The 26,058-nt window shown below is 45.0% G+C and overlaps 1 protein-coding gene across 2 annotated transcripts in view; it reads right to left on the bottom strand.

Annotated features, from left to right (window-relative positions):
* Nucleotides 1–26,058, bottom strand: part of SERPINI2 (serpin family I member 2) — a 71,805-nt gene that overhangs the window by 17,587 nt on the left and 28,160 nt on the right. Inside the window, exons 3-7 of one of the 2 annotated variants that reach the window (XM_060242442.1) lie at nt 22,654–22,881; nt 18,435–18,629; nt 13,683–13,878; nt 8,425–8,522; nt 6,572–6,658 (exon numbers count right to left, since the gene is read on the bottom strand). In XM_060242442.1, the coding sequence (XP_060098425.1) occupies nt 6,572–6,658; nt 8,425–8,522; nt 13,683–13,878; nt 18,435–18,629; nt 22,654–22,881 (804 nt within the window). The remainder of the gene's footprint in view (nt 1–6,571; nt 6,659–8,424; nt 8,523–13,682; nt 13,879–18,434; nt 18,630–22,653; nt 22,882–26,058) is intronic. The other variant, XM_060242443.1, reaches the window with a different exon arrangement.

Below are 26,058 nucleotides of genomic sequence, written 5' to 3' on the forward strand. Positions count from 1 at the left end.
AGAATGGAAACTTTGAGATTCATTATGGACTCTCTCTTGACAGGGGAGTACCTCACTTCCATAGACCTGACCAAAGCTTATCTTCACATACCTATCCACCCTTCTCACCGTCGATTTCTAAGGTTCGTGGTACTGAATCAACACTACCAATACAGGGCCTTACCTTTCGGCCTGTCAACAGCGCCCAGAGTTTTTTCCAAAATGTTAATACATCCGATAGCCCAGCTGAGGAAGCAGGGAATTCACATTCACCCCTATCTGGACGACCTCTTGGTCAGATCCAACAGCAAAGAGAAATCCCTTCGGGGTACAACTCTGGCTATTCAGTGTCTTCAGTCACACGGATTCCTGGTGAACACAGAAAAGAGTTCACTTCAGCCGAGCCAGAGGTTGGAACATCTAGGTGCAATGATCGACTCCACCTGCAATTCGCTATTTCTACCTCTGTCCAAGGCCAGGGCCATCAAGGATTTGGCTACCAGGGTCATCCAGAGCAAATCATCACCACTGATGTTGCTTGCCAAACTAATGGGACTTTTGATATCTACCATAGACATGGTTCAATGGGCCAGATTCCATTCCAGACCTCTTCAATTGTTCCTATGACCATTTCAACTTCAGATAATGGAGAGAAAGGTCATAAATCTGATAATTCCGCCAACAGTCAAGAGGAGTTTGCAATGGTGGACGGACTTGTCTCATCTTCGCCAGGGCAAATTATTCCATCCTCCCTCATCCCTAGAGCTGTTCACAGATGCCAGCCTGGGGGGCTGGGGGGCCTCTCTTCAGGACAAACCAGTCCAAGGCAGGTGGTCACAACCCGAAAGTCTGCTTCCCATCAATCTTCTGGAAATCAGAGCCATACGTCTAGCTCTGGTTGCCTTCAGGACCCAATTGCTCCAGAAGCATGTGCTCGTTAGAACGGACAACATCACAGCCAAGGCGTATCTGAACAACCAGGGGGGCTCCAGATCCTCGCAGTTGCACAGGGAAGCATCAAGGATTCTGACATGGGCAGAAAAGAATCTGGCCTCTCTAAGGGCGGAACACATCAGAGGCCAGGACAACATACAGGCAGACTGGTTAAGCAGACAGGAAATCTGCGAGGGCGAGTGGGCCCTCAGCTCAGACATATTCGATCTCATATGCCAGCGTTGGGGTCAACCAGAGGTGGATCTTTTTCGCTTCAGACACAAACTCACAGCTACCAAGGTACTTCACAAGGTTCTTCCATCCAGAAGCCGAACAGACAGATGCCTTCACAGCCATATGGCCTCCAGGTCTCTTGTATGCGTTTCCTCCGGTCCCTCTGGTTTCTCGAGTTCTGCGGAGGGTGAGAGTTCTACAGGCGGAAATCATCATGGTAGCTCCCTATTGGCCACGGTGTCCGTGGTTCTCAATGTTGACAGAGCTATCAATAGACCTTCCGATGTCGCTACCAGTTTCTCCCGACATGCTCCATCAGGGTCCGGTGTGGCACCCCAACCCGGAGTGGTTTCATCTGACCGCGTGGAGATTGAGCGGGAGACATTCAGAAGTCTAGGTTACTCCCCGGAGGTGACGGACACTATGCTAGCGTCAAGAAGACCCTCCACAGTTCGCATATACAACACTACCTGGAAGGCTTTTGTCCGATGGTGTCGTAGAAAAAAGGTTTTTTCGCTTAATCCCTCTGTGGTGGAGATACTAGCGTTCCTGCAGGAGGGCCTAGAGTCCAAGTTACAACCAGCTACGTTAAGAAGACAGATAGCTGCCCTGTCCACTGTCTTACCGGTCGTGGGAGGGTTCAGGCTGTCTCAACATCCACACATCCAGTTGTTTTTGCAGGGGGCAAACTTGAAGTCTCCTCCAACAGTCCATCGTTTTCCGTCTTGGCGGCTCCATACCGTTTTATCAGCGCTTACTAAGAAACCATTTGAGCCTCTTCGAGAGGTGGACTTAAAATGGGTGCAAATGAAAGCTCTCTTTTTAGTAGCCATCACATCTGCACGTCGAGTTTCGGAACTGGGGGCCTTATCAGTGAAGGCGGGTCTTTGCGTGTTCCACAAAGAAAAGGTTGTTCTGCGCATGGATCCCTCCTTCCTTCCTAAGGCTGCTTCTAGGTTCCACCGCTCACAAGAAATCTACTTACCCACTTTTTGTCCAGAACCCAAACACCCCAAGGAGGTAGTCTGGCATACGTTAGATGTGCGCAGAGCCTTGAAGATTTTCATTCTAAGATCAGAGTCAATTAGAAAAACTGACTACGTGTTCATCAACATCTCTCCTCCAAGAGCTGGAGACAAGATGTCTAATTCATCAATTAGTGCAGTTCTGAAGGCCTGTATCAGTGAAGCATATAGGGCATCAGGGTTACAGGTACCTGTAGGAATTACTGCACATTCACTTAGGAGTGCCTCCACAAACGCGGCACTGCTGAATAGGGCTTCAGTCGAAGAGGTGTGTAGAGCTGCTACTTGGTCCTCTCCGTCTACATTCATAAGGCATTATAAGATCCATTCCATGGCATCGGCAGATGCAGCATTTGGGAGAAAGGTATTGCAGCATGTTCTGGGGGAGGTCAGCGATGAAGACCCACCCGATTAAAGGGGACTGCTCTGGTAGGTCCCACAGAGATGTCCGACAACCTCTGAGGGAGAACGGCCCATTGGACTTACCGTGAGGGGTCCTTCTCAGAGGTTTGGAGGACATCTCGCCACTCCCAGATTCATTTTCATCGCTTAGGTTTCTTTCTACAGCCTATCTCCCTTGTACTGTGTTACTTTCAGTATTATTGGAGTTCAAGTTTACAGTTTGCATTTTAATACAAGTTGTTAGTTCTGTTTATAGTCCTTCTAGTTAGAGGGAAGACGATACTGCTTTCGGAGTCCCACAACTGAGGGCGGGGTTATTCCGAAGGCGCCAACAGGAAGGTGAAAAAAGTGTTCCTGCCTCCCTGAAGGAACAGTAGGAATAACCCACAGAGATGTCCTCCGAACCTCTGAGGAGAAGGACCCCTCATGGTAAGTCCAATGGGCCGTTCCCCTGCTTTTGCCCCATGGCACTGGTATTCTATGTTTAAAATGTGAAATCTGCTGCCAGAGGAGGTAGTGATGGCCACAGGCATAGATGGCCTGAAAAAGAGATTAGACAGATTCATGGAAGATAGGTCTATCAGTGGCTACTAGCCACAGTGACTAAAAGGAACCTTCACCCTCAGAGGCTACACCCTTCAAATACCAGTGCTGGCGGGGAGACAACAACAGGAAGAAGTGTTGGCCTCTATGCTCTTCCTTCATCCAGGAGAATAACTGGTTGGCCATTGTGTGAAATCAAATGCTGGACCATTGCTATGATCCAGCATGACTGCTGTTATATTCTTTTCTCAGTACAACTAACATAATTTTTGTACTCCTGTCTATTCATAGGGCATAATATTGCATCCCATATCCAGCCAACCAGTCTCATAAAAGCAATCTGCCTGTTCTTGTGCTGTTCTCATTAATTTTAATCTAACTGGAGAACTTCCCTGTGGATTGTGCTACTTCGGGGCAACTGCTAGACATTTCTTCGAAGATTCTGGAAACGAACTTCTCAAAAGATGGTGACTTAGAAGAATTGCATCCTACAGCTAGGAATGAGCAAATATTCTTTAATTTGCTTTTTAAAAATTGCTTCTTTTTATATTTGCTTATCTTTTTATCCACCATTTCAGTTCTCTGATTTTTTTTTTTTTTTGCTGTTGGTTTTGTAGATCTGTTTTGTATTCACGCACCCCACCCCCACATACTTATATGCAATTTAAACAATGTTTATATATACATCACATATACACAAGTAACATAAGTATAAATGCTGATGTTTTGATGTACAAATAGCGCTGGAAAATGCACACACTTGATGAGGAAAGCTCAGTGTGGGGAAATGGTATAGGAATAAAGAATTGTGGAAATGCTTTGTATATAGCAGATGCAGAAAATGTCAAAATGTGGGTTTTCAAGTCAAAACAACTAATTCAGAAAGCTCAAGATCAATTCTAAGTAGACGTCCTGCTGTGGGTGGTGGGGCTTACTCCCAAATAGCATTTATTTACTTCATTAACATTCCCCTTTCTCCCAGTGGGGGCTCCATGTTGGCTTATACAGGGCTTTATTTGTAGAAAAAGCCCAGCAGGAACTCATTTGCATTTTAAGCCACACCCCCTGATGCCAGGTCAGCCAGAACTGCATTCCTGTGTGTTCCTACTAAAAAAAACCCCCTGGGCTTATATCATTCTCCTTTGCCTCATTTTATTCTCAGAACAACCCTGTGAAGTAGGTTATGCTGAGAGCGAAGGATATGCCCAGGGTCACTCAGAGTGGGGATTCGAACTGCATTACCAAGATCCTAATCAACTACCCTAACCTCCATACCATTCTGGTTCTCAATGTATGCTCTCAATCTCTGTGTGTATATAGTGCCAGCTGTACAACATAGATATTCAGACAACATATTTTATGCTGTCCCAGACTGATGAGAAGCGCTAAACATAACGTGATGTGTCTGTATGGGTACAAAGTCATTAATTATCAAAATCCTTTTGCAAAAACAGCTCCCTCTGGGTCCTGACCCTTAGAACCTTTCAGTTTGGGGAGAATGTGTTCTGCCTTAAATGAACTGCTGATCAAAACAAGAAGGCTTCAGAAATTACATCAGTGATTGTCTCATCTTAAACAGGAACCCATTTCTCATATTAACATCATCCTGGAGTGAATTCTCTTCTCACTTCCTTTGGGACAAACCTTCCTTTTAAAGGTCAAATGGGCTACAGCTTGATTATCAAGCTCTTCCACTTAAAAGAAGAAGAAAAGTTGGTTTTTACAACCTGCTTTTCTCAACCTTAGGGAGTTGCAAAGTGGCTTCCTCTCTCCTCCAGAGGAATCTTGTGAGGTAGGTGGGGTTGAGAGGGTTCTGAAAGAACTGTGACTGGCCCAAGGTCACCCAGCAGCCTTCCTGTGGAAGACTGTAGAATCAAACCCAGTTCTCCAGATTAGAGTCCGCCACTCTTAACCACTACACCATACTGGCTTTCTTGAAAGAAGATTATTTGTTAAACATCAACTATCCAATGTGGCTGCTCTTCCACCTCTGAGCTAAATGCATGTGGGGGATTAGATTAGGGAAATGGTATAAAATGAAATCCCCATTTCATGGCCATTTCCCCAGTCTTCAATGCATTGTCGGTTTTTAAAATTCTTCCAAATCATATCTTGATTGGCCTAATACCCTTATCCAATATCTTCTTTGAGAGAAAGGTTTTTAAAATTCTTCCAAATCATATCTTGATTGGCCTAATACCCAAATCCAATATCTTCTTTGAGAGAAAGGTTATGCAGTGGCAAACCTCCTTTGCTCGCCTCTTGCCTTGAAAACAAGGGGTTGCTATAAGTCAGTTGTGACTTTGACAGCACTTTCCACCACCAGAGAGAACTAGGGATGCTTGAACACCCATTGGTTCAGCTCACGCTATTTTGCCAATTGTGAACAGGGAGCCGATTTTTTGTCTAACCACTCATTGTCCCATCTATGGCAAGGATCATCATTATATTATTTCTAAAAGCACAGCACAATGGGCTTTTTGCACATGTACCTTTTCATACAGCCTGATTGAGTAGGAAATTGTCTAAATAGTTTGCTCCCTCCCCACTCCCAGCAGCAGAAGACTTTTGTGTGTGTGTGTTTTTGTAATGGCACTTGCTATTTCATAGTAACATTCGTATGATCTATTTGTCATGATATGCTAGCTCATCTTAAATCTCAAGCCTTAATGCTTAAAATTGTCTAGCCCTTTACATTGTGGAGATAAAAAGGGAAGTGTTTACAGGAAGCCATGAGAGTACTGATACATGAGTGAGCTAGTTTTCCCTCCTTTCCTGAAGCAGTAGGTAAAGAGTTCTATTATTTTAACCAAAAAAATAGAGCCTTTATAAACTCTGAGCACATATGCCATCCCCAGTGCATACCTTACTTTACTCTGATGCTTTCAACACTTCTTTTCCCAGCTGGGAAAAAAATGCCTACAGCTATGAAGTTCAATATAGGGTGGCCAGTCTTTAGCTCCTCTTATCTGCTTGTTCTGGCTTGACTTAAAACACACACAAACATTTTTTACTTGTGAACACAAAGATACCTGGCTTTTCACCTTACCTGGTAGAAGGTTATTTGAAGGTGAAAAGAGGTTGGTGGTTTGCTAGCTAAACCTGAAAATCAAAGGAATTTAATCCTTATCACTGATCTCTCCTGTAGGCATGACACTAAACTCCACTCATGAACATGAGTTTCCAATTTTAGGATTTCTGGGTTTCTACTAAACTGTGAGGGTGGAGCTGTAAAACTTGCTGTATAAACTGGCTATATGATGCAACCCCTATTCTACCTGGTTCCTCTTTACAGTGCAGACAGCTCCCCTGCTAATTCAGCAATCTCCTAACAGGGCCTGGCCTTAGCCCTAACTACCCATTGGTTCCAGACAGCTTCCCTTCTTCTTTCTCACTAGCCGCATTGATTAGCATCAACCCTGATAGACTGAATAAGCACTCTGTCGTGGCCTTACCAGTCGATGCTGCTGCTTCACTCCCATTTTCGTTTACTTCGATGCAGACTTTCTGAATAGCCTGCGAAATGTGTACATCAGCAGCATCTGATGGATGAAATGAACAATGAAGAGTTGGTACGTGGCAGAAATGCAAGGATCCATTCAATTCTTTCCAACACAAACACCCTCAGTAAAACACTAATGGTTAAAAATGAGAGTCTCCTTCATTGTTCTCCAGTTCACCACAAAGAGTCCAAAAGAAAGAGGTGAACGCAGATTAGTACATGACAACATCATGTAGAATGGATTTCCACCACATGTATGCATGTGGAACAAGACCCTCAGCACATGCCCACATTAGATTAGGTTGGACTAGATGGACTGTACAGCCCCTTCCAACTCTATGATTACACCCTCCCATATCCTATTTCAATGCAGCTTTTGTTGTTTTTTCAAGACACAAGATATCAAGGGCTGTTGCCATGATCACTTTTGTACACAGTAGCCACAAGAAAAGCCTTCTTATCACTGATGGTTTACTCTTCCAACTGTGGGGCCAAACTAGATGCTATGGTGTGTTGGAATGAACCACACAACATGCATGTTGAGAAAATGCTTCTGTCTTGCCTCTCTGAGCAAGGGTTTATTTATCTCTGCATCAGTTGCGCCAGAAATAAACCAGCTTACAACGTCGAACAGACAAAAGCACTAACCGGAAGACATACCCCCCTTTACCATGAGGTCGTGTCTGCCTAGTCTACAGAAACTAATACCAGCTCAGCAGTTGTCAAGAATACATGTGTCAGCAAAAGGAAGCGTGAATACGAGTGTAAGATGTCTGCGCCCTTTTAGCCTTTCAGACACAACGTGGGCGGCTCAGGTTGATATGCCAAATGCGTGATCCACCCACATTTCTGTCTTCAGGCTTTGTGGGGTCTGGGGGCTCAAGCGCGTGAGGCCCACAGTGGTGTCCCCAGGGATGCCTTGATGCTATCAACATTTTACCTCAGAAACTGCAGACACCCATGAGGGCCTGATCTTACTCAAAACCACAGTATGGATTCCTATCCCCATCGCAACATTTCCAAGGTATTTGACAATGGTGGAGGAGGGACAGGAGCTCATCTCCCCCCCCCCCCCCCCCATGTTACAGTCCCAAGCATGATCAGACCTCTTCAGCATTTGTAAAGTGAGGGAATTCTTGCAGTAAAATGGCAGTGTTATCCCTGGGGACACAATAGTCTGTGAAACCTCCCTCAGAACTTTCATATTGATGCTGTTTGGTTTCGTTCAAAGTTCTTCAAAAGGGTTTCTTAAGGAGGAAGCCCCCATTTTGCCTTGAATTGTATCCAGTGACAACCTTGAGGTATGAAAGACATACTTGAGAAACAAAGCTAATCCTGAATGTACATTTCTTTGTTTCTCCCAGCTTCTTCAGATGAAGCCTAAGAAGGGAATGACATCCCAAATTTGGTCTGAATGTCACTTCAGAAAATAACAATGTACAGAATCCTGTGATGGTTTTCATTATTAAAATGGTTTGGTTTCTCTCAAAATTCTACCACCAATGAGGAGTCCACAAATTTTACTGAAAAATTCAGTGGTCATTGTATTCTGAACTCAGTTTATTTCCATATTTTAACTTGCAGTCTAAAAGAAGCAAAGATTCTAATGCAGACGAAAAAGCTGCACTGCACATTCACACATTATACACCCATAGACACGCATAAGGAAAAACACAGGGCTTTGCTATGCCCTTGAGCAAACGCTGAAACACACAGTTAAAAGTACATTATTATAGCAGGCAATGAGGACTGAAAACAGAGATAAAACTTTTACAATAGCAACATCAGCACAATGAATCAAAGCACCTGTTAATCCAGAAAGGTCACATCCATTATTAAATATCTCGATCACGCCGAGAGCTTGGAGAGTTTCTTTCAAATCCAGTTTTTGCTCTATTTTAAACCTAGAGGAATTGAAAATATAATATAGAAGGTGATTCCACAAGAAACCTGTTGGTCTGCCATGCTGTGGGCACGATCCAGCCAACATGAAGCACTCTGGAGGCCATCGACTTCAGTGGGAGGAAATCAAGCACAGGGTGGTTCATAATTTGTCACAAAAGGTATGGCATGCAATCAGTCATGTTTATCTCCAAATAGTCAGGTCTGCACACAATATAGTGTGTGAATTTGATGTTCGTGGATACTGTTGACATTAGGGTTGCCAAGTCCCCTGCAGGCTCCAGCAAGGGGCTTATTTCGCACATGCAATAGGTACCATAGAGTTTCCCCCTACCAAATCGCTAGAGCATCCAGGAAAAATATGTTTCCCCAGAAACGCCTAGGGCGGCCGGCGAGCAACGTCGCCTGCGCAATGACGTCACTTCCAGTTGACATTGCAACATCAGGGGAGGTTCCCCCTGCTGGCCTAATGTGGGTCGGTGGGTTGGGTAGCTCCAGGGTGGGAGAACCCCCACCCAGTCCGGGGATTTGGCAGCCCTAGTTGACATGCTGCTCACAGCAGGGTCCATGACTCCAGTCACAGTTGTAGAAGTTGTGCATATGTGCATATCTATTTTGTACATATCATATCCATGACTAAAGGAAGACAGTAGGGTTGCCAGCTCCAAATTGGAAAATACCTGGAGATTTTTTTGGGGGGGGGGGGTGGAGCCTGGGGAGAGGAGGGGCTTCAGTAGGGTGTAATGCCACAGAGTCCAAGGTGGCCATTTTCTCCAGGTAAACTGATCTCTGTTACTGGATGGTGCGTTCACACTACACTAGTGTGTTTTACATCCCGATTTTTGCTATTCTTACACAGTAAAAATCTGGATGTAAAACACATTGTTTAGCGTAGTGTGAATGCACCACCAGATGCAAATGGTGTGTGTAAGGATGAGTGGCATGTGTGGCAATGAGGTGTGGCAGCAGACCATGGCAGGTTACAGGGCCCATTCCTATCCAACTGCCACCTCCAAGTAGGCAATACTAACTGCTAATCAGTGATCTACCAAAAACACAGTGTAAAGTGTTTAAAGATCAGCTTATTTTTTTCTGTAGATAGATCCAAGTGGGCAGCCGTGTTGGTCTGAAGTAGTAGAACAAAATAGGAGTCAAGTTGCAGTGCAGTGAGCAGAGCCTACCAGCTATGTGTGGCTTTTCTCACTGTACTGGATTCCTCATCTGATGAAGTCTGCTTAGAGCACATGAAAGCTTACATTCTGAATAAAACTAAATTGGTCTTAAAGGTGCACTTGACTTCTATTTTGTTCTATTATTTTTTTCTGGTTATACTTTGGGTTGAATCTTGGATGATTTCTTTTGTTGAATTTTTTTTCTTTCTTTCTGTCTTTTTTTTTGGGGGGGGGGGAGCAGGTAATTATCCTGTTCTTATGGATTTCTTACTGGTCTGGGTCCTAAGACACTTCAGGGATCATTTCTTGGAATCGGTTCCCTTTGGAGGAGACAGTAGTGTAGATATGTAGCATTTTGAAGCCCAGAGTAGCCTGAGCTTGTTGGAGCCTGAAAGGAAAGCTGGGTAAGCCATAATTAGTAGTTGGATGGGAGACCACCAAGAAAGACCATGGTTGCTATGCAGAGAAAGGTAATGCAAATCACCTCTGCTTATCTCTCGTCTTGACAATCCCAAAGTTCAAGTCCAGTGACACCATAAGACCAACAAAGTTTAATTCTGGGTATAAAGATATGTTTGTACAGGGCAGTTACCACACAACAGATGCTGGAGAAAGAGATTATTATTGGGATCTAAATTTACCTCTAGCAGAAGGAATGGGGTAATTTTCACCCATTCCCTATCATCATCACCATTTGCCATTGTGTGTAGAACAGCCAGGACATCCTAATATTGTCTGGCAGTTAGAAGTTCTAGCTCTTTTAGCATTATGCACCAGTAGGGGGTGAGCTATACTTGTTTTTAAGGTAAAAGATGTCTCAGAGGTTGTTTGCCATTAACTGCTTCTGTGTCACAACCCTGGTATTCCTTGAAGGTCACCCTTCCAAACAATTCGTCAAGGCCAATCCTGCTTTAGCTTCCGAGATTGGGCTAGCCTGGACTATTCAGGTCAAATCACCCATCCCCTCTTCCTGATGCAGACCCTCCAATTTACCCCTCATGCTACTCCTAGGGGTCTCTTGTCCTCCAAGAGAAGCATGCCAAGGACATCAGAGGGCTGCAGTGGGATGGGAAGGGGGAGGCAGGGACGTTTTGTTCCACTGAGAATGCTGTGCATGAGCAGAACATTGAGTCTGGATCCCTGCCCCTCATTTCAGCCAATTCCCAACAATCGCTGCAGAATCTGAATTACTCTTTCTTCACAGAGGCATATATCTTCCTTTCCTATCACTCTTTAAAAAAACAACAACCAAGCTCTGATGGGTACTTCCTACAAACAAAATGTGAAGAACATCACTAGAGCCAGTACGGTGTAGTGGTTAAGTGTGTGGACTCTTATCTGGGAGAACCGGGTTTGATTCCCCACTCCTCCACTTGCACCTGCTAGCATAGCCTTGGGTCAGCCATAACTCTGGCAGAGGTTGTCCTTGCAAGGGCAGCTGCTGTGAGAGCCCTCTCCAGCCCCACCCACCTCACAGGGTGTCTGTTGTGGGGGAGGAAGGTAAAGGAGATTGTGAGCCGCTCTGAGACTCTTCGGAGTGGAGGGCGGGATATAAATCCAATATCATCATCTTATTATTATTCTTTTGTCAAAGGCTCTCCCCTCTCCTGGCAACTTGCCACTGAGGCCCAAACCCATTGGACACACCCTTTCACAGTCACCAAACTCACAGCCCGGTTGTCCATACAAAGGGGCTCAGATAGCTAGACACTTGGGCGAGCCATTGCTTTGTTTTTCTGTGACCAGAACCAGCCCATTAACGTCCTTGCGGAAAATATTTATGTAGGTCTATGGAAATTTTATGGCATTTTTAATGAAGTTCAGCTTTGGCAGCTCTAATGATGCTAAGCTGATTTACTATTATTGGACAAATTTGGATTTCCCCCTCCCCTTTTGTAAACATTATATGACAGAAAGGGACAGCCACAGTTTGTCAATTTCATTCAGAGCAATGTGTTGCCATAAATTGCCCTGACTGTGTGTGTAGACAATATTAATTGTTGTAGATCAGCATTGTTCCTCTGCTTATATTTTGAGTAATTTTTTTTTTTTGGGGGGGGAGAGTAGGATTGACAGGTTCAGGTTCCTGGATATTTGGAGGCAGAGCCTGAAGAAGGAAGGGAGTTCAGCAGCGATGTGATGCCATCCAGTCCACCCACCAAAGCTGTCATTTTCACTATTGCCTGGTGGTCAGTTGTAACTCTGGAAGAGCTCCAGCCCCCTCCTGGAGGTTCACAACCCCAGGGAGTTTAGTGTACCTACATAGAAGAAGAAGACTGCAGATTTATAACTAGCCCTTCTCTTTGAATCAGAGACTCAGAGCGGCTTACAATCTCCTATATCTTCTCCCCTCGCAACAGACACCCTGTGAGGTAGGTGGGGCTGAGAAGGCTCTCACAGCAGCTGCCCTTTCAAGGACAACCTCTGCGAGAGCTATGGCTAACCCAAGGCCATTCCAGCAGCTGCAAGTGGAGGAGTGGGGAATCAAACCCGGTTCTCTCAGATAAGAGTCCGCACACTTAACCATTACACCAAACTGAGACTTGTCCTGACCTTTGACTTTGGGTCTGATCATCAATAGTATTTCTCCAAGTCCTGTTTCCCATGTTTTAAAGACAAACGAATCCTTCAAAAACTGTAGCCTCACTTATGATGTTTCCATACTCCAACAATTCACAGTGAGAAACAGGGATATGGTTCTATTATCATAACAATTTTCATTTTATTCTAAGTGATCACAGTCTATATGCCTCAACGTTTCAACAGATTGACTTTTTTTTGGTTGATATATGAGAACCAGTCTATTAACATCCTCAACTAGGAGCCTTACTCTTCGATCAGAGCCACTGAGAACTAGACCTTCAGTCAATAATTCCCTCTGAGGGAAAGATTCCTTCTCCTTCTCAGATGCCACTTCTGAGCCTCTCTCATATTCATAAGAACATAAGAGAAGCCATGTTGGATCAGGCCAGTGGCCCATCCAGTCCAACACACTGTCACACAATGGCCAAAAAACCGGGCACCATCAGGAGGTCTGTCAGTGAGGCCAGAACACTAGAAGCCTTACCACTGTCCCCCCCCCCATAAATACATACACAATTTCCTGGGGCCCAGAACAAACTTGAAACACAGGTCCCCATTCCGAGTAGATCGAATTAGGAAAATGTCCCCAGAGTGCAGTTCAAAAAATCCATACAATATGGGACTATGTACAAATTGGACAGGTTTTTGTTACAAAACTGAGGGACCAGGTTTACAGAGAAATCTGAAAGGCAAAAAAAAAAGTGATGGGGAATATAAAAATCTTGAAGTTACAGGGGGAAAAGAGATATGATGATTCTGCATTACAAAATCTCAGCTGCCATCTTCTGAGTGGCCTAGTAATCCCCAAAATATATGAGCAGGACTGGAGGGAGAAGGGACCAACAATAGTCACTGGGAAGGAGAGAGAAGACAGATGGCAAAGAAGCTGGCTTTTGCCTTCAGCTTCCTTCCCTTTCCCACTGGGGTTGACAAACCAGCCAAAAGTGGTAATTTGGTATTCAGGTGTAATGCCAACCAACAAATACCAGGCATCTCAAATAATCAGGGTTTGGTCAAACCATGGTTTATTGTCATGTCTAAATATAGCCAAAACAAGGTTTCAGAAAAGAGGAGCTTCCAAACAGACAACAGGAATATATTTCTCATTTTCTGGAACCAGGGTGGCTACTCTAATTCTCCAGTTTCATCTAATTCTCCAGTTTCATAGTGTCCCTCAGCACAGAAATTGGTACCTGACAGCTCTAATATAGGTCTTCGCCTCACTGACACTCACTGGAGAAATTACTAAGCATAAACGGCCATTAGTTTAAATAAGTGCAAAGCTCCAAGGTCAGTAAATCTATTTGCCCTTTTCAGTGTCTTAATTCCCCAACTCTCCCACTAGTGGGATTTAAGATCAAAAGGGATAATGAGAAAACACAGAGCACCGACGAGTTCATTACACACCTAGGAAGGCTGATTTCTATTTCATCATCCTCTTCCATCTTGGCAAACCAGTCTTTTATCATCTCCACTGTAATGAGGTTTTCTACCTCTTTGATAGGCACGTCTTCTGCAGGAAGGATTAGAACTAAACTGAATTCCTCCCCTTTGTAGGGCAGCTCCAAAACCTGGTAGCTCACATTGCGGTCAGAAAAGTGGCCTGAAACAAAGGAGAAAGTATTAAGTCTCAGCTGGCAAACTTGAACTTATGTTTATATGCACGCATAGATGCAGCTTCTTCTGTATGTTTGAAGTAGCTGGCCAATTGATGAAAAGCAATACAATATTAAAAATAATTATAAAATCATAGTAGCAACAGCCTAAAAATTATTCTTGGTGTGATCCTGGACAGAGTGGTTGTTGGTAGAAAGTGCTGTCAAGTCACAGCTGACTAGCGGTGATTCCATAGGGTTTTCAAGGCAAGAGATGCTCAAAGGCAAGACATGCTTCTGCATCATGCCCCTGGTATTCCTTGGAGGTCTCCCATCCAAATTGCTTGTGAATGGTTCCTCAGCATCTTGGAGAGGAATGACAAGTGGAGTGCCTCAAGTGTCTGTCCTGGAACCTGTTTTGTTCAGCATCTTTATAAATGATTTGAATGAATGAATGGAGAGAATGCTTATTAAATTTGTGGATAATGTTTAATTGGGGGGGGGAGGGTCACAAATACAGTAGAAGACAGAGACAGGATACAGGACTATCTTGATAAGCTGGAAAACTGAACAAAACCAAATGAATTTTAATAGGGATAAATGTAAAGTTCTGCATTTAGGTAGGAAAAATCAAATGCATAATTATACGATGGGGGAGACTTGGCAGTAGTATGTGCAAAAAGGATCTAGGGGTCTTAGTAGACCATACACTGAACATGAGTCAGCAGTGGTAGCTAAAATGGCCAGTGCAATTTTGGGCTGTATCAACAGAAGTATAGTGTTCAGATCATGTGAAGTGATAGTATTGCTTTACTCTGTTCTGGTTAGACCTCACCTAGAGTATTGTGTTCAGTTTTGAGCACCACAGTTTAAGAAGAATATAGACAAGCTAGAACGTGTCCAAAGGAGGGCAACGAAGATGGTGAGGGGTCTGGAGACTCAATCCTACAAGAAAGACTGAAGGCACTTGGTATGTTTAGCCTGGAGAGGAGATGACTGTGATATGATCACCATCTTCAAGTACTTGAAGGGCTGTCAAATAGAGGATGGCGCCGAGTTGTTTTCTATTGCCAATGGGATGAAATTAAATCAGAAGAGTTTTCAGCTAAACATTAGAAAGAACTTCCTGACAGAACAGTTCTTCAGTGGAACAGGCTTCCTTGGGAGGTGATAGGCTCTCCTTCTTTGGAGGTTTTTAAACAGAGATTAGATGGCCATCTGACAGCAATGCCGATTCTGTGAATTTAGGCAGATCATGAGAGAAAGGGAAGGAAAGGTTGCATCAGTGCTTAGTTCTTGTGGCCCTTTCTTACATAATCAGGGAAATGATGATTGTCACTTTGAGATCAGGAAGCAATTTTCTCCAGGTCAGCTTAGCCAGGAATCCTGGAAGTTTTTTTACCATTTTCTGGGCTTGGAACAGGGGTCACTGGGAGTGTGGGGGGAAGATATTTGTAAATTTCCTGCATTGTGCATGGAATTGGTCTAGATGACCCTAGAGCAGGGGTGTCAAACTCATGAGGGACAGATCTGACATAAATGAGACCTTGTTGGGCTGGGCTGGGTCGTGTCGGGCTGGGTCATGTGTGTATCTATTTAAGATTAGGTAGCAGAGATACAAACTTTTTAAAGGACACAGACAAACACAATTAAAGATTTTTTAAAAAAAATTGTTAAAATGTGCTTTAAACATTAGCACTTGTTTTTCTTAAAGGGGCTTTCTTTGTATTTCTCTCATGGGATCCAGGGAACTGGGCAAAGGAAGCTCTCGCTCTTTCCCTCCTTCCCCAGGAGACCAGAAGGAGAAGCCTCAACCAATGGAGAAAAATGAGGTTTTGCTCTGTAGCTCCTGTTTGATTGAGCAAGTTGAGATGCAGAAGGAAGCAAGAGAGAGAGGAAGAAAGAAGCAGGGGGGCTTGATAGGAGCCTTCCGGGGGGCCTGATTCGGCCCCCGGGCCGCATGTGTGACACCCCTGCCCTTGAGGTCCCTTCCAATGCTATGCAATGCTGGCCAGGGCTGACTCTGCTTAGCAGCTGAGATCTGATGAGATCAGGCTAGCCTGGGCTATCCAGGTCAGGGTGATAGATTTAGAAGGGTATAACTCTGTTTAGGATTGCACTGTTAACCTATCAATACAAGAGCACTGTCTCAGCAACAAAATCAGATTAATGTTTTTGAAGTCTTTTGGATTTACAGTGTTTTAAACACTTTGTGAAATCTAAGCTGGAAAGAGACCCTATAGACTTTTGGGGGAAAGCAGCCATTGCAAAAAGCTGGTCCCCACCCCTCCCTCCACCACAGGCCATCTCACCACGGAGGAACAGCTTGTCTCATAAGCTAGAACTGAGTGGTTTAATAAACAGAAACCCACAATGGCCTCCTGATTGAGATTATTTTTAAAGTTCCATATACTTAGTGCCTTATTATTTCATACTTCTGGTTAGAGGCAGGGAAAAGAGAGAGGTGACAAGCTGAGATCTTGAGACATGGAAATTACTTGGCATGGATGGGAACAGGCAATTTAATTGGAATGTCACTGATATTGCATTACTATTTTGACAAAAGCACCATTGACGTATTTTGTCATTTAGGTTTTAAAATGATCTGTGTTTGCATGAAAAATTCCAACATAAAGTACATTTTAAACCTATCATGTCACATAAGATGTTCTGGTGATGGGGCTTATAATGGAAAGAGCTGTGCCACTAATGGATTAAAGTAAATGGAAAATAAAACTGAAAAAGGAAATTATAACATCTTACAGGAAGAAAGGGGTCACCTGTCACAGCAGAAAGAGGAGTTGTACAACAGTTTGTTTTTATACTGCACTTTTCACTACCCAAAGGAGTCTTGGAGTGGCTCACAATCACCTTCCCCTCAAGAAACACCCTGTGAAGCGGGTGGGGCTGAGAGAATTCTAAGAGATCTGTGACTGACCCAAAATCACCCAGCTGGCTTTATGTGGAAGGGTGGGGAATCAAACCTGGTTCCACTGCTCTTAACCACTGCACCACACTGGCTCTACATCAACAGGCTGTGAGTGACAATATCAGCTCTGGCACACCGGCAGAAAAGCCTCTTCAATCACTGGAAGACTGTTTATTTGTTTGCATTTCTATCTCGCCCTTCCCGAAAACAGGCTCAGGGTGGGTCAAAGCAATAAAACAATGATTACATGATTCTAAAACAACTAGCTAAAAACAAACAGACAATTTCCAAATTAACAAATTCAGATGACAGGCAAGTCAAAAACCTAAACCCTGGGTGACACAAAACAGATGACAGTAGTCAAGACCAGTTCCTGCTCTAAGTAGAGTTCACAAATGGCCCTGCATGCAGCAGGGAGGCCATGTTGGTGTTCAGTGGTGTTAGGGTTGCAAGGCCAATTCAAGAAATATCTGGGGACTTTGGGGGTGGAGCCAGGAGACATTGGGGATGGAGTCATGAGCAAGGTTGGAACAAGTACAATTGGACTCCAAAGGGAGTTCTGGCCATCAAATTGAAAGGGACTGCACACCTTTTCAATGCCTTCCCTCCATTAGAAATAATGAAGGATAGGGGCACCTTCTTTGAGGGCTCATAGAATTGGCTCCCCTGGTTCAATCCTTTTAAAACTTGGAGGGTGTTTTGAGGAAAGGCATCAGATGCTATGTTGCAAATTTGGTGCCTCTACCTCAAAGACCATCCCCCCAGAGCTCCAGATACCTGTGGATCAATCCCCCATTTTTCCCTATGGGAATCATTCTCCATAGGGAATAATAGAGTGCCCAGTAGACATTCCCCTCCTCCACCCCCGCTTTCTAAAGCAGGGGGAGCACCTCCAAACCGGGGAATCCCCTGCCCCCCCCCTCTCTCTCACATACACACACGCACTTACTGGGTCTGGTTCCTCCACAACTTGCTCTGAAAATGAAAGCAAAACAAATGGAGGGTCGAAACTGCTGCTAACCCTTCCTAGGGTTGCCAAGTCCAATTCAAGAAATATCTGGGAACTTTGGGGGTGGAGCCAGGAGACTTTGGGGGTGGAGCCAGGAGACTTTGGGGGTGGAGCCAGGAGCAAGGGTTTTTTGAGGCAGAGGCACCAAATTTGCAGTACAGCATCCGATGCCTCTCCCCAAAATACCCTCCAAGTTTCAAAAGGATTGGAGCAGGGGGTTCAATTCTTTGAGCCCCGAAAGAAGGTGGCCCAATCCATTATTTCCAATGGAGGGAAGGCATTTAAAAGGAGTGTGGTCCCTTTCAATGCGATGGCCAGATCAATGAAGCTTGTCACAGGGGGGTGAGGGGAAGCCTGTAAAACTGGGGGATCCCCTGATGGGACCTGGGGATTGAGAAGCCTAAGCGATGTCCATTATCTCAACTAAAGGCCTGGCAGAACAGCTCCATTTTACAGGCCCTGTAGAATTGCAACAGGCTCCACAGGGCTCAGATCTCCAATGGGAGCTAGTTCCACCAGGTAGGGGCCAAGAAAGAAAAAGCCCTGACCCTAGTTGAGACTAACATCAGAGGAATATACTGGCACCAATAGAATGGAATCCAAAGAGAGAAATATATATGAATTACCAAGTCTTGTTCTGAGCTGAAGATGCATCATGGGTATATTGATTACTGAGCCATCGCTCTTTGTGAAATCCATCAGACTCGTGCTCTCTGTTTTGAACTCGTGTTTCCAGTTTCCCTTGAAGTAAATGGCATTCACCAGAAGAAGTCGAGAGAGGGGACCAAGGTCTTCACTTGAAATGAAATTCTTTATCTGACCTAAATGGGAAAAGATCATCAGTGCATTCAGCTGCCTCCTTAATCAGTTAAGATATATTTGCTAAGAAGAGGTTGCGATATCAGATGCAAAAAAAATAATCTGCCTACAGGGTGCTAAAAAAACCCATCATGAGTGTAATGCTGAGGGCAGGACTTGGGGTTGGGAGGCTGGAGTCAAATCCTCTTATAGGCAAAGGCTAAGTGTTATAGCACATGGTCCGTGGCCACCAGAAGCAGCTGCCCCAAGTCTTCACCCTGTCTCTCTCCTACAAAATAATGATAGCCAAGAGACCCAAGGTTAACGTTCCCTCACACCATCCAGACCCAGCCCAAACATTGTAACAAAATAAATCCCATAATTTGTTGACTAAGAGTTTGTTCTCATCATGCCACCATATTTTTCCATTAGGTCCTTCCCCAAGGTACTCAGGTCAGTGTACATGTACCCCAGATTTCATGGCAGTGGAGACTGCTCTCAAGCTGCAGCCAATTTATGGCAAACCCATAGCTTTTTCGAGACGAGACATTCAGAGATGATTTGCCATTGCCTGCCTCTCCACAGCGACCCTGGACTCCCTCGTGGTCTCCCATTCCAAGGACTAGCCAGAGTTTGATGGACCAACAGTTTGAATCAGTATAAGACAGCTTCATATGTTTAAGTGTGTGTGTCCAAGTTTTCCCATCCTCCAGTTTACATGACTGACAGCTGCTTACAGGAGTGGAGAGACTCACAGCTTTGATAATGTCATGTCATGCATGGTTGAGGGCAGACAGGAAGAGGGGTTACAGCTTTTTCCTTGGATATGAAGGTATCTTATATTAAGTCAGCCCATTGGTCTTATCTATGGTATTGAACATATGAACATTCTATTCAGACTGGCAGCGGCTCTCCAGAGTCTCAAGCTGAGATTTTTCATGCCTATTTGCCTGGACCTTTTTGAGTTGGAGATGCCAGGGATTGAACCTGAGACCTTCCGCTTACCAAGCAGATGCTCTACCACTGAGCCACCATCCCTCCCCACAGTATTCTGACTGGCAGCAGGTCTCCATGATCTCAGGTGGAGGTCTTTCACATCACCTACTACGTGATCCCTTGTACTGGAGATACCAGGGACTGATCATCCTGCATACAATGCAGATGTTCTCCCACCAAGCCACAGCCCCTCCCTTTGTGTCTCTAGAGAAACATCATATTGGTAGATGATATTGGCAACATTAACTGACGTGCTTATATTGTTTATTGATATGTGTTGCCAAACAAAGATGAATTCTTTTTTTTTAATGTATCACATTAGCAATGATTTCCTGTGAATATGAAAAAAAAATGCAGCGATTTTATCTGACAGATTAAACATCCACCTCCTTTCTTCTTGGAAAGAATAGATATGCAACAACGATTTTCAGTGACAGAACAGAATAGGGCAGCTTTAGTGGTTTAAATCCTTAGAGGGGGACGTGAATATCAAGGAATGTCATGATTTTGTATATGGAGACTCTGCATCTTTAACAAGTTCCTGAGAGGCAGAAAATCATTAAGTGCAACTTACAGATCATAACAACAAAAAAGCAATTGGAGGAAGAGAACTAATATTATATTAGCACTAGCCATGCTCGATGGTGATGTTGTAACATTTACAGACCAGCTTGACATTATTTCCTTCACGAGTTTGGCAGAGGGACTTGTATCTATCCTGAGCCAGTGTGTTGTAGTGGTTAAGGGCAGTGGACTCCTCTTCCACATGAAGCCTTCCAGGATGACCTTGGGCCAGCCACAGTTCTCTCAGGACTCTCTCAGCCTCCCACAAGGGGCATCTTGTGGGGAGAGGAAGGGAAGGTGATCATAAGAAGAAGAAGACTGCAGATTTATATCCCGTCCTTATCTCTGAATCAGAGCCTCAGAGCGACTTACAATCTCCTTTATCTCCTTCGCCCACAAGACACGCTGTGAGGTGGGTGGGGCTGAGAGAGCTCTCACAGCAGCTAACCTTTCAAGGACAACTCTTGTGAGAAGCTATGGCTGACCCAAGGCCATTCCAGTAGCTGCAGGCAGAGGAGTGGGGAATCAAACCCGGCTCTCCCAGATAAGAGTCCGCACACTTAACCATTACACCAAACTGGCTACTTTGAGACCTTTGGGTACAGAAAAGTGGGGCATAAAAACCTACTCCTCTTCTGCTGCAGCTGCAAGTCACTGTGGAAGCTCATGTATAAAAACCAAAGATGAGTCTGATTCTGATCAGGACAGCAACTCTGGGAGGAGGGGCTTCTGCCTCCCTCCCTGGGCCATTTTTGGTTAATGAATCAGTAACACTGTAGCCCCAAGGTCATTTCAGCTGCCAAAAATGGCACGGGGGTGGGGAGGCATGAGGCCCTCATCAGTGCTGTTCTGTTCAGAATCAACGCTTTTTTCTTTTTTAAAAAAAGAACACAGTTCCAGCTGGTTGATGTCAGGGGGTGTGGCCTAAGATGCAAAAGAGTTCCTGCTGGGCTTTTTCTAAAAAAAAAACAACAATGGTGACATCAGGGGGTGCAGCTTAATATGCAAATGAGCATGTGCTGGGCTTTTTCTACCAAAAAAGTCCTGATTCAGAGTCATGCTCACTTGTGCTTTTTACACACAAGTTACTACAGTGCCCTGCAGCTACAGTGTGGCTGCAAATCCCTGTGGTGAAGTCATGGAAAAAATGATAGGTTTGGCTCTTAGGCACTTAGCTGCAAAGGAAGAGGGACAAGAAAGTGCCCATTTGGATGCAGAAAGTCCGGGTTCAGTTCCTGGCATCCCAATGAACAGATCTTGGAGAGCAGGCACAGAGAAAGAACTTTCGTCGCCTGGAATACTGGAGAGCCTCAGCCAGTTGCAGTAGACAAAACTGAGCTAGACAGACAGATGATCCAACTGAGTATAAGGCAGCTTCATGTTATACTTCAACACCCTTTATTTATTCCCTGTGGGAAACAGAAGAAAGCGCCCTGAAAGGGAAGGAATCTGTCTGGCCCAGCAGCAGTCATCCATAAGAGGGCTCAATGGGGAAACTGAGGAGGCTGGGCTCCACCTTTACTGGAAGTCCAAACAGCCCATTTGTCAACAGGCTTCTCGATCCCTACTGGAGGGAACGTGACTTTAAAAATGGCTTCCAGGGGATGGGCTGAAGAGAGAGTTGTGTATCGCTTGCAATGTGATATACTACTACTCCCCCCAGGGGGATACAATCAGTTCATACAGTGAAATGACTGTAGTTACGATGGAAGGTGCTTGAGAAATAACATTGAGAGAACACACAGAAATGCAGCAGTTTAGGAAGGGCAGCACCTAGATTCCCAGGAACTGACAAGTAGGTCAATAGTGTCAATACCAGAGAAAAGAGCTAACACAGCAGCATCCAGGATCTCTCTGAACTGATCTTGGAAAAGCTCTGCCTGATGATTATCCCGGTACCTGGGCCCCCGTTAAACATGCAGGCTTCATCTAACAGATGACAGCCAATACTGCCAACTCAGTCTCATCTTATACAAAATTCAAGACACCATGGGAGGCTCCGGGGCTTTTTTAATAGCAGGAACTCCATTACATATTAGGCCACACACCCCTGATGTAGCTAATCCTCCAATAGCTTACAGGGCTCTTAGTACAGGGCCTACTGTAAGCTCTTGGAGGATTGGCTACAGGGGTGTGTGGCCTAATATGCAAAGGAGTTCCTGCTACAAAAAAAGCCCTGGGAGGCTCTAACCTGAACAGAAAGCATGAGGGTGGCGAGTGATGCACCGCTACAGTCACAGGCCCTCTCAAAGGCCAGGGTACAACTGCCCATCAATGCCTACTCCTCGTGCCAGCCCTCTTTACAGAGATATAACCCCAAAGCGAAACTGTACCGGGTGAATGCACACCAGCCCAATGTTTTGTTTTTTTTCCGGTCAAATGCTCTCTTAGCTACCACCACCACTGGGCTTGGAAGAAAGCAACAAGACCGAACCATCCAGCGCGGCGAAGCAAACAATGAGAGAAAGCTGCAGCGAGAGTTCTTACCATCTGTTTTGTTTTCTACCCAAGTACTTATGGCCTCCGCGGAAGCTTTAGTATCTTGGAAATTCACCAGCTTTACAGCCGTCTGAAAGAATTCCTTGTTGCTATGGAGATACTGTTCTTTCACCATGAATCCTTCTTGAAGGTAAAGGGCATTGGCAAGATTAAATGTAAATTCTTTTCTTTCGGAGGTGATGGAGGAAAGTGTCTGGAGTGGAGTGAAGCCTTCACCTGCAGAAAATAAGTGTTAAGAGTGAATGTCTTTATTTGAAGAACACAAAAGCAGCTGGGTAATAGGTAGTTATCCAATGCAGCCATTTTTTTTTCCCCGTGAGCCCCCCTGGAGTCTTAGGTGCTCTCTGAAGTCAGGTTGCTTTGCAGAGGAGAGGTAGTTATTTCTGATGTATGTGTGATAACGGTGACCGTTATGTTTGGAGAAAGCACGAGAAAGAATATGAATGGCAGAATAAATTTCCCAGGGAACGGAAACTTGTGTGTTTAACGTGACACGCAAGACGACTGTGCAGCCTTGATAAAAATGGTAATGTCCCGAGCTTTAAGCTCTTTTCTAAGAACTGGGGGAGGCCTAACAAATTGAGATGCCTGGAGACCTCCACTTGAATCCTCCCTGGGACTTCAAAAAGGCAAGAGCGGCTCTGCAGAACCTTTTTCGGATGGGGGAGGGATTTACTGGCTGTAACCAACCTGGGGTCTACCAGCTCTCGTGTGTTTAGCTTTGGAAGAGAAGAAAGACAGGCACCTTCTATTTGTCTTGTCTTATTTTCCTTTTCAGTGCAGGGGATTTAAATTAAATGGAGGAAGAAAAAGGTGGGAGATTGACATGCCACAGTATTGTATCACTGTCGAAATATCCCCTAACCCTAATTAATTGGGGAGGCTGTGGTTCAGGGGTAGAGTATCTGCTTGGCATGCAGAAGGTCCCAGGTTCAATCCCCACCATCTCCAGTTCAAAGGACCAGGTTGTAGGTGAAGTGAAAGACCTCTGCCTGAAACCCTGGAGAGCCACTGCTAACCTGAGTAGACAATACTGATGGATCAAGGCAGCTTCATGAGAATTTGGGTGCTAAAGCATTTGTTCTCCCAATTAAGACATAGATCAGTCCTGCATTGAAGAGTTTGAGACAAATAGCCTTGAGATAGTATGTAATTCACTCCCAGCATGATCAGCACTGATGTTACTCACCCCCCACTCCACCCCATTGCACCCCACCCCCCAGTCTAATGTCAAAGCTTGTGCTTTCATGGTTGCACACACTGGTGCAGCAGCAGCCACTCAAGGCATTTTTTTGTAGCAGGAACTCCTTTGCATTTTTAGGTCACACACCGCTGATGTAGCTAGTCCTCCAAGAGCTTACAGTAGGCCCTATAACAACAGCCCTGTAAGCTCTTGGAGGACTGGCTGCATCAGGGGTGTGTGGCCTAATATGCAAAGGAGTTCCTGCTACCAAAAAAGCCCTGGATGTAACTGTACCAGAAAGGACTCTGCCATTCTTGTAAGGGCCTATTAATACAAATGAACTCAGGAAACTGCCTTTGACTGATTCAAACCTTTGGTCCATCAGGGTCATGACTATCTACTCTTATTGGCAGCAGCTCTCCAGGGTCTAGGGTGGAGATCTTTCACAAAGCCTTTCAACTGGAGATGTCACTCATTGAACCTGGGGACCTTCTCTACTACTTAGTAGCGTGTCCCCACTTAGAACCTATGCTCCTTTCAGGGAATGCATGTGCAGCTTTGAGTTGACGAGTTATGAATTCCCGCCTCTGTTTACCTATTCCCAGCCACTCCATGCGACTCTGTCATTGTTGTACTTTGAGGGTTGTTTTGCAGTCTAAATCTCTCTCTACAGAATATTTGTTGCTGGTCTTGACTGTCAATAAGTATTATTGGCCAAGCCTGCCCCCACCCCCGCCCCCATGCCCAGACTTGGCAAAATGCCTCCAGCGGCATGATTCAGCTCTTCCATTTGTAGCCCTGATTATGCCAGAGCCACAGCGGGACTCTGAGTAGAATGGCAGCATAGACTTCAGCGATGCTACGTGTACGTGCAAAGATTTCCTTTTTCATTGAAAAGTTTCCTTAGCAGTGCCGCGTTGAAAACCTCACATATGAGCGAACATCATCACATTTATCCTTTCCAATATATAATGGAAAACAGTCCAGTTTTCAATAACCATATTACTTTGCTGTCTTTTATGTGCTCTTAATAAAACGCTTCCAACTCGGGGAGTAAAAGCTATTGACCATATCCGCTGGTACCATTTAATTATTGCAAGCACCTTACTTCCATATTCGTAATAATCTTGAAAGTTTCCTCCTTTTTATTGCAGGATCAAGTTCCTCACACTTAGTAAAAGCACCTTTAAATTTATGTTCAAAGGTCATCTGGCTGTGTGCATAATCCATTTTTTCCCCTGTGTGAGGCTTGAAATTAGGGTTGCCGGGTCTGTGTTGGAAAAGACCTGGAGACTTTGCGGGTGGAACTGGGAGAGTGCAGGGTTTGGGGAGGGGAGGGGCCTCAGCAGGGTCCAATGCCATAGAGTCCACCCTTCAAAGCAGCCATTTTCTCCAGGGAAGCTGATCTCTGCCAGCTGGAGATCAGTTGTAAAAGCGGGAAATCTCCAGCCCCCACCTGGAGGCTGGCAACCCTACTTGAAACATGTGCATGCACAGGAACTCTTGAGGGGCCAAACAAGACTTGTTTATCACGTATTCTCCCCCAGGCCTAGTGACCTTAAGCCAGCTGTGGTCCCCATTAAGAACTCTCAAAAAGAACCACAAGACCCTAATTCTGGTTGGATCAATGATGCAGGTAAAGGAGGGGCTGATACCCACCCCCTCATTTCCCTGATCTGATATGGCACTGGGATGCATTATTTGCCCCATCCAGCAGCTGTCCTTGCATACACAGTGCCCAAGAGGGCAAATAATGTCTCCCAATGCTGTTTCATGTTTGGGAAATGGTGTGGGGGAAGGCAGGAGCACATTCGCGACCCATGTTGCAATGCTGGCCAAAACTGAGTCCCTACTGTGCTTTTAAAGACAATTCATGGGGTCCCGCAGCTGGTGTATGATTGTGTAGCACTTTAAGGGGGCAGGGGTCTTGAGATCACCAGCTCAGTCACTAATTCCTTGCGTGAGTTGTTTTGTTCACCAGTCCACCCACCTGAAGTTGTGGTTCACTTCATTCACCTCAGGGTTATGGAGGAGAAGAGCCCCAGCACTACAAAACACGTCCTGCATATTCTCCAGCCAGCTTCTTCCCACTTCCCCTTCCTCCCTTTGTGTAGCCACAACTTCCCACTTGGCCTTCGAGCTGAGCTCTGCCCTCCTTTTCTTTATTCCCTGCTCTCCAGCCACGCCATGCCTTAAAACACCTGGGTCTA

This window comes from Heteronotia binoei, chromosome 6 (assembly GCF_032191835.1).
Source record: "Heteronotia binoei isolate CCM8104 ecotype False Entrance Well chromosome 6, APGP_CSIRO_Hbin_v1, whole genome shotgun sequence".
Classification (NCBI taxonomy): Eukaryota; Metazoa; Chordata; class Lepidosauria; order Squamata; family Gekkonidae; genus Heteronotia; species Heteronotia binoei.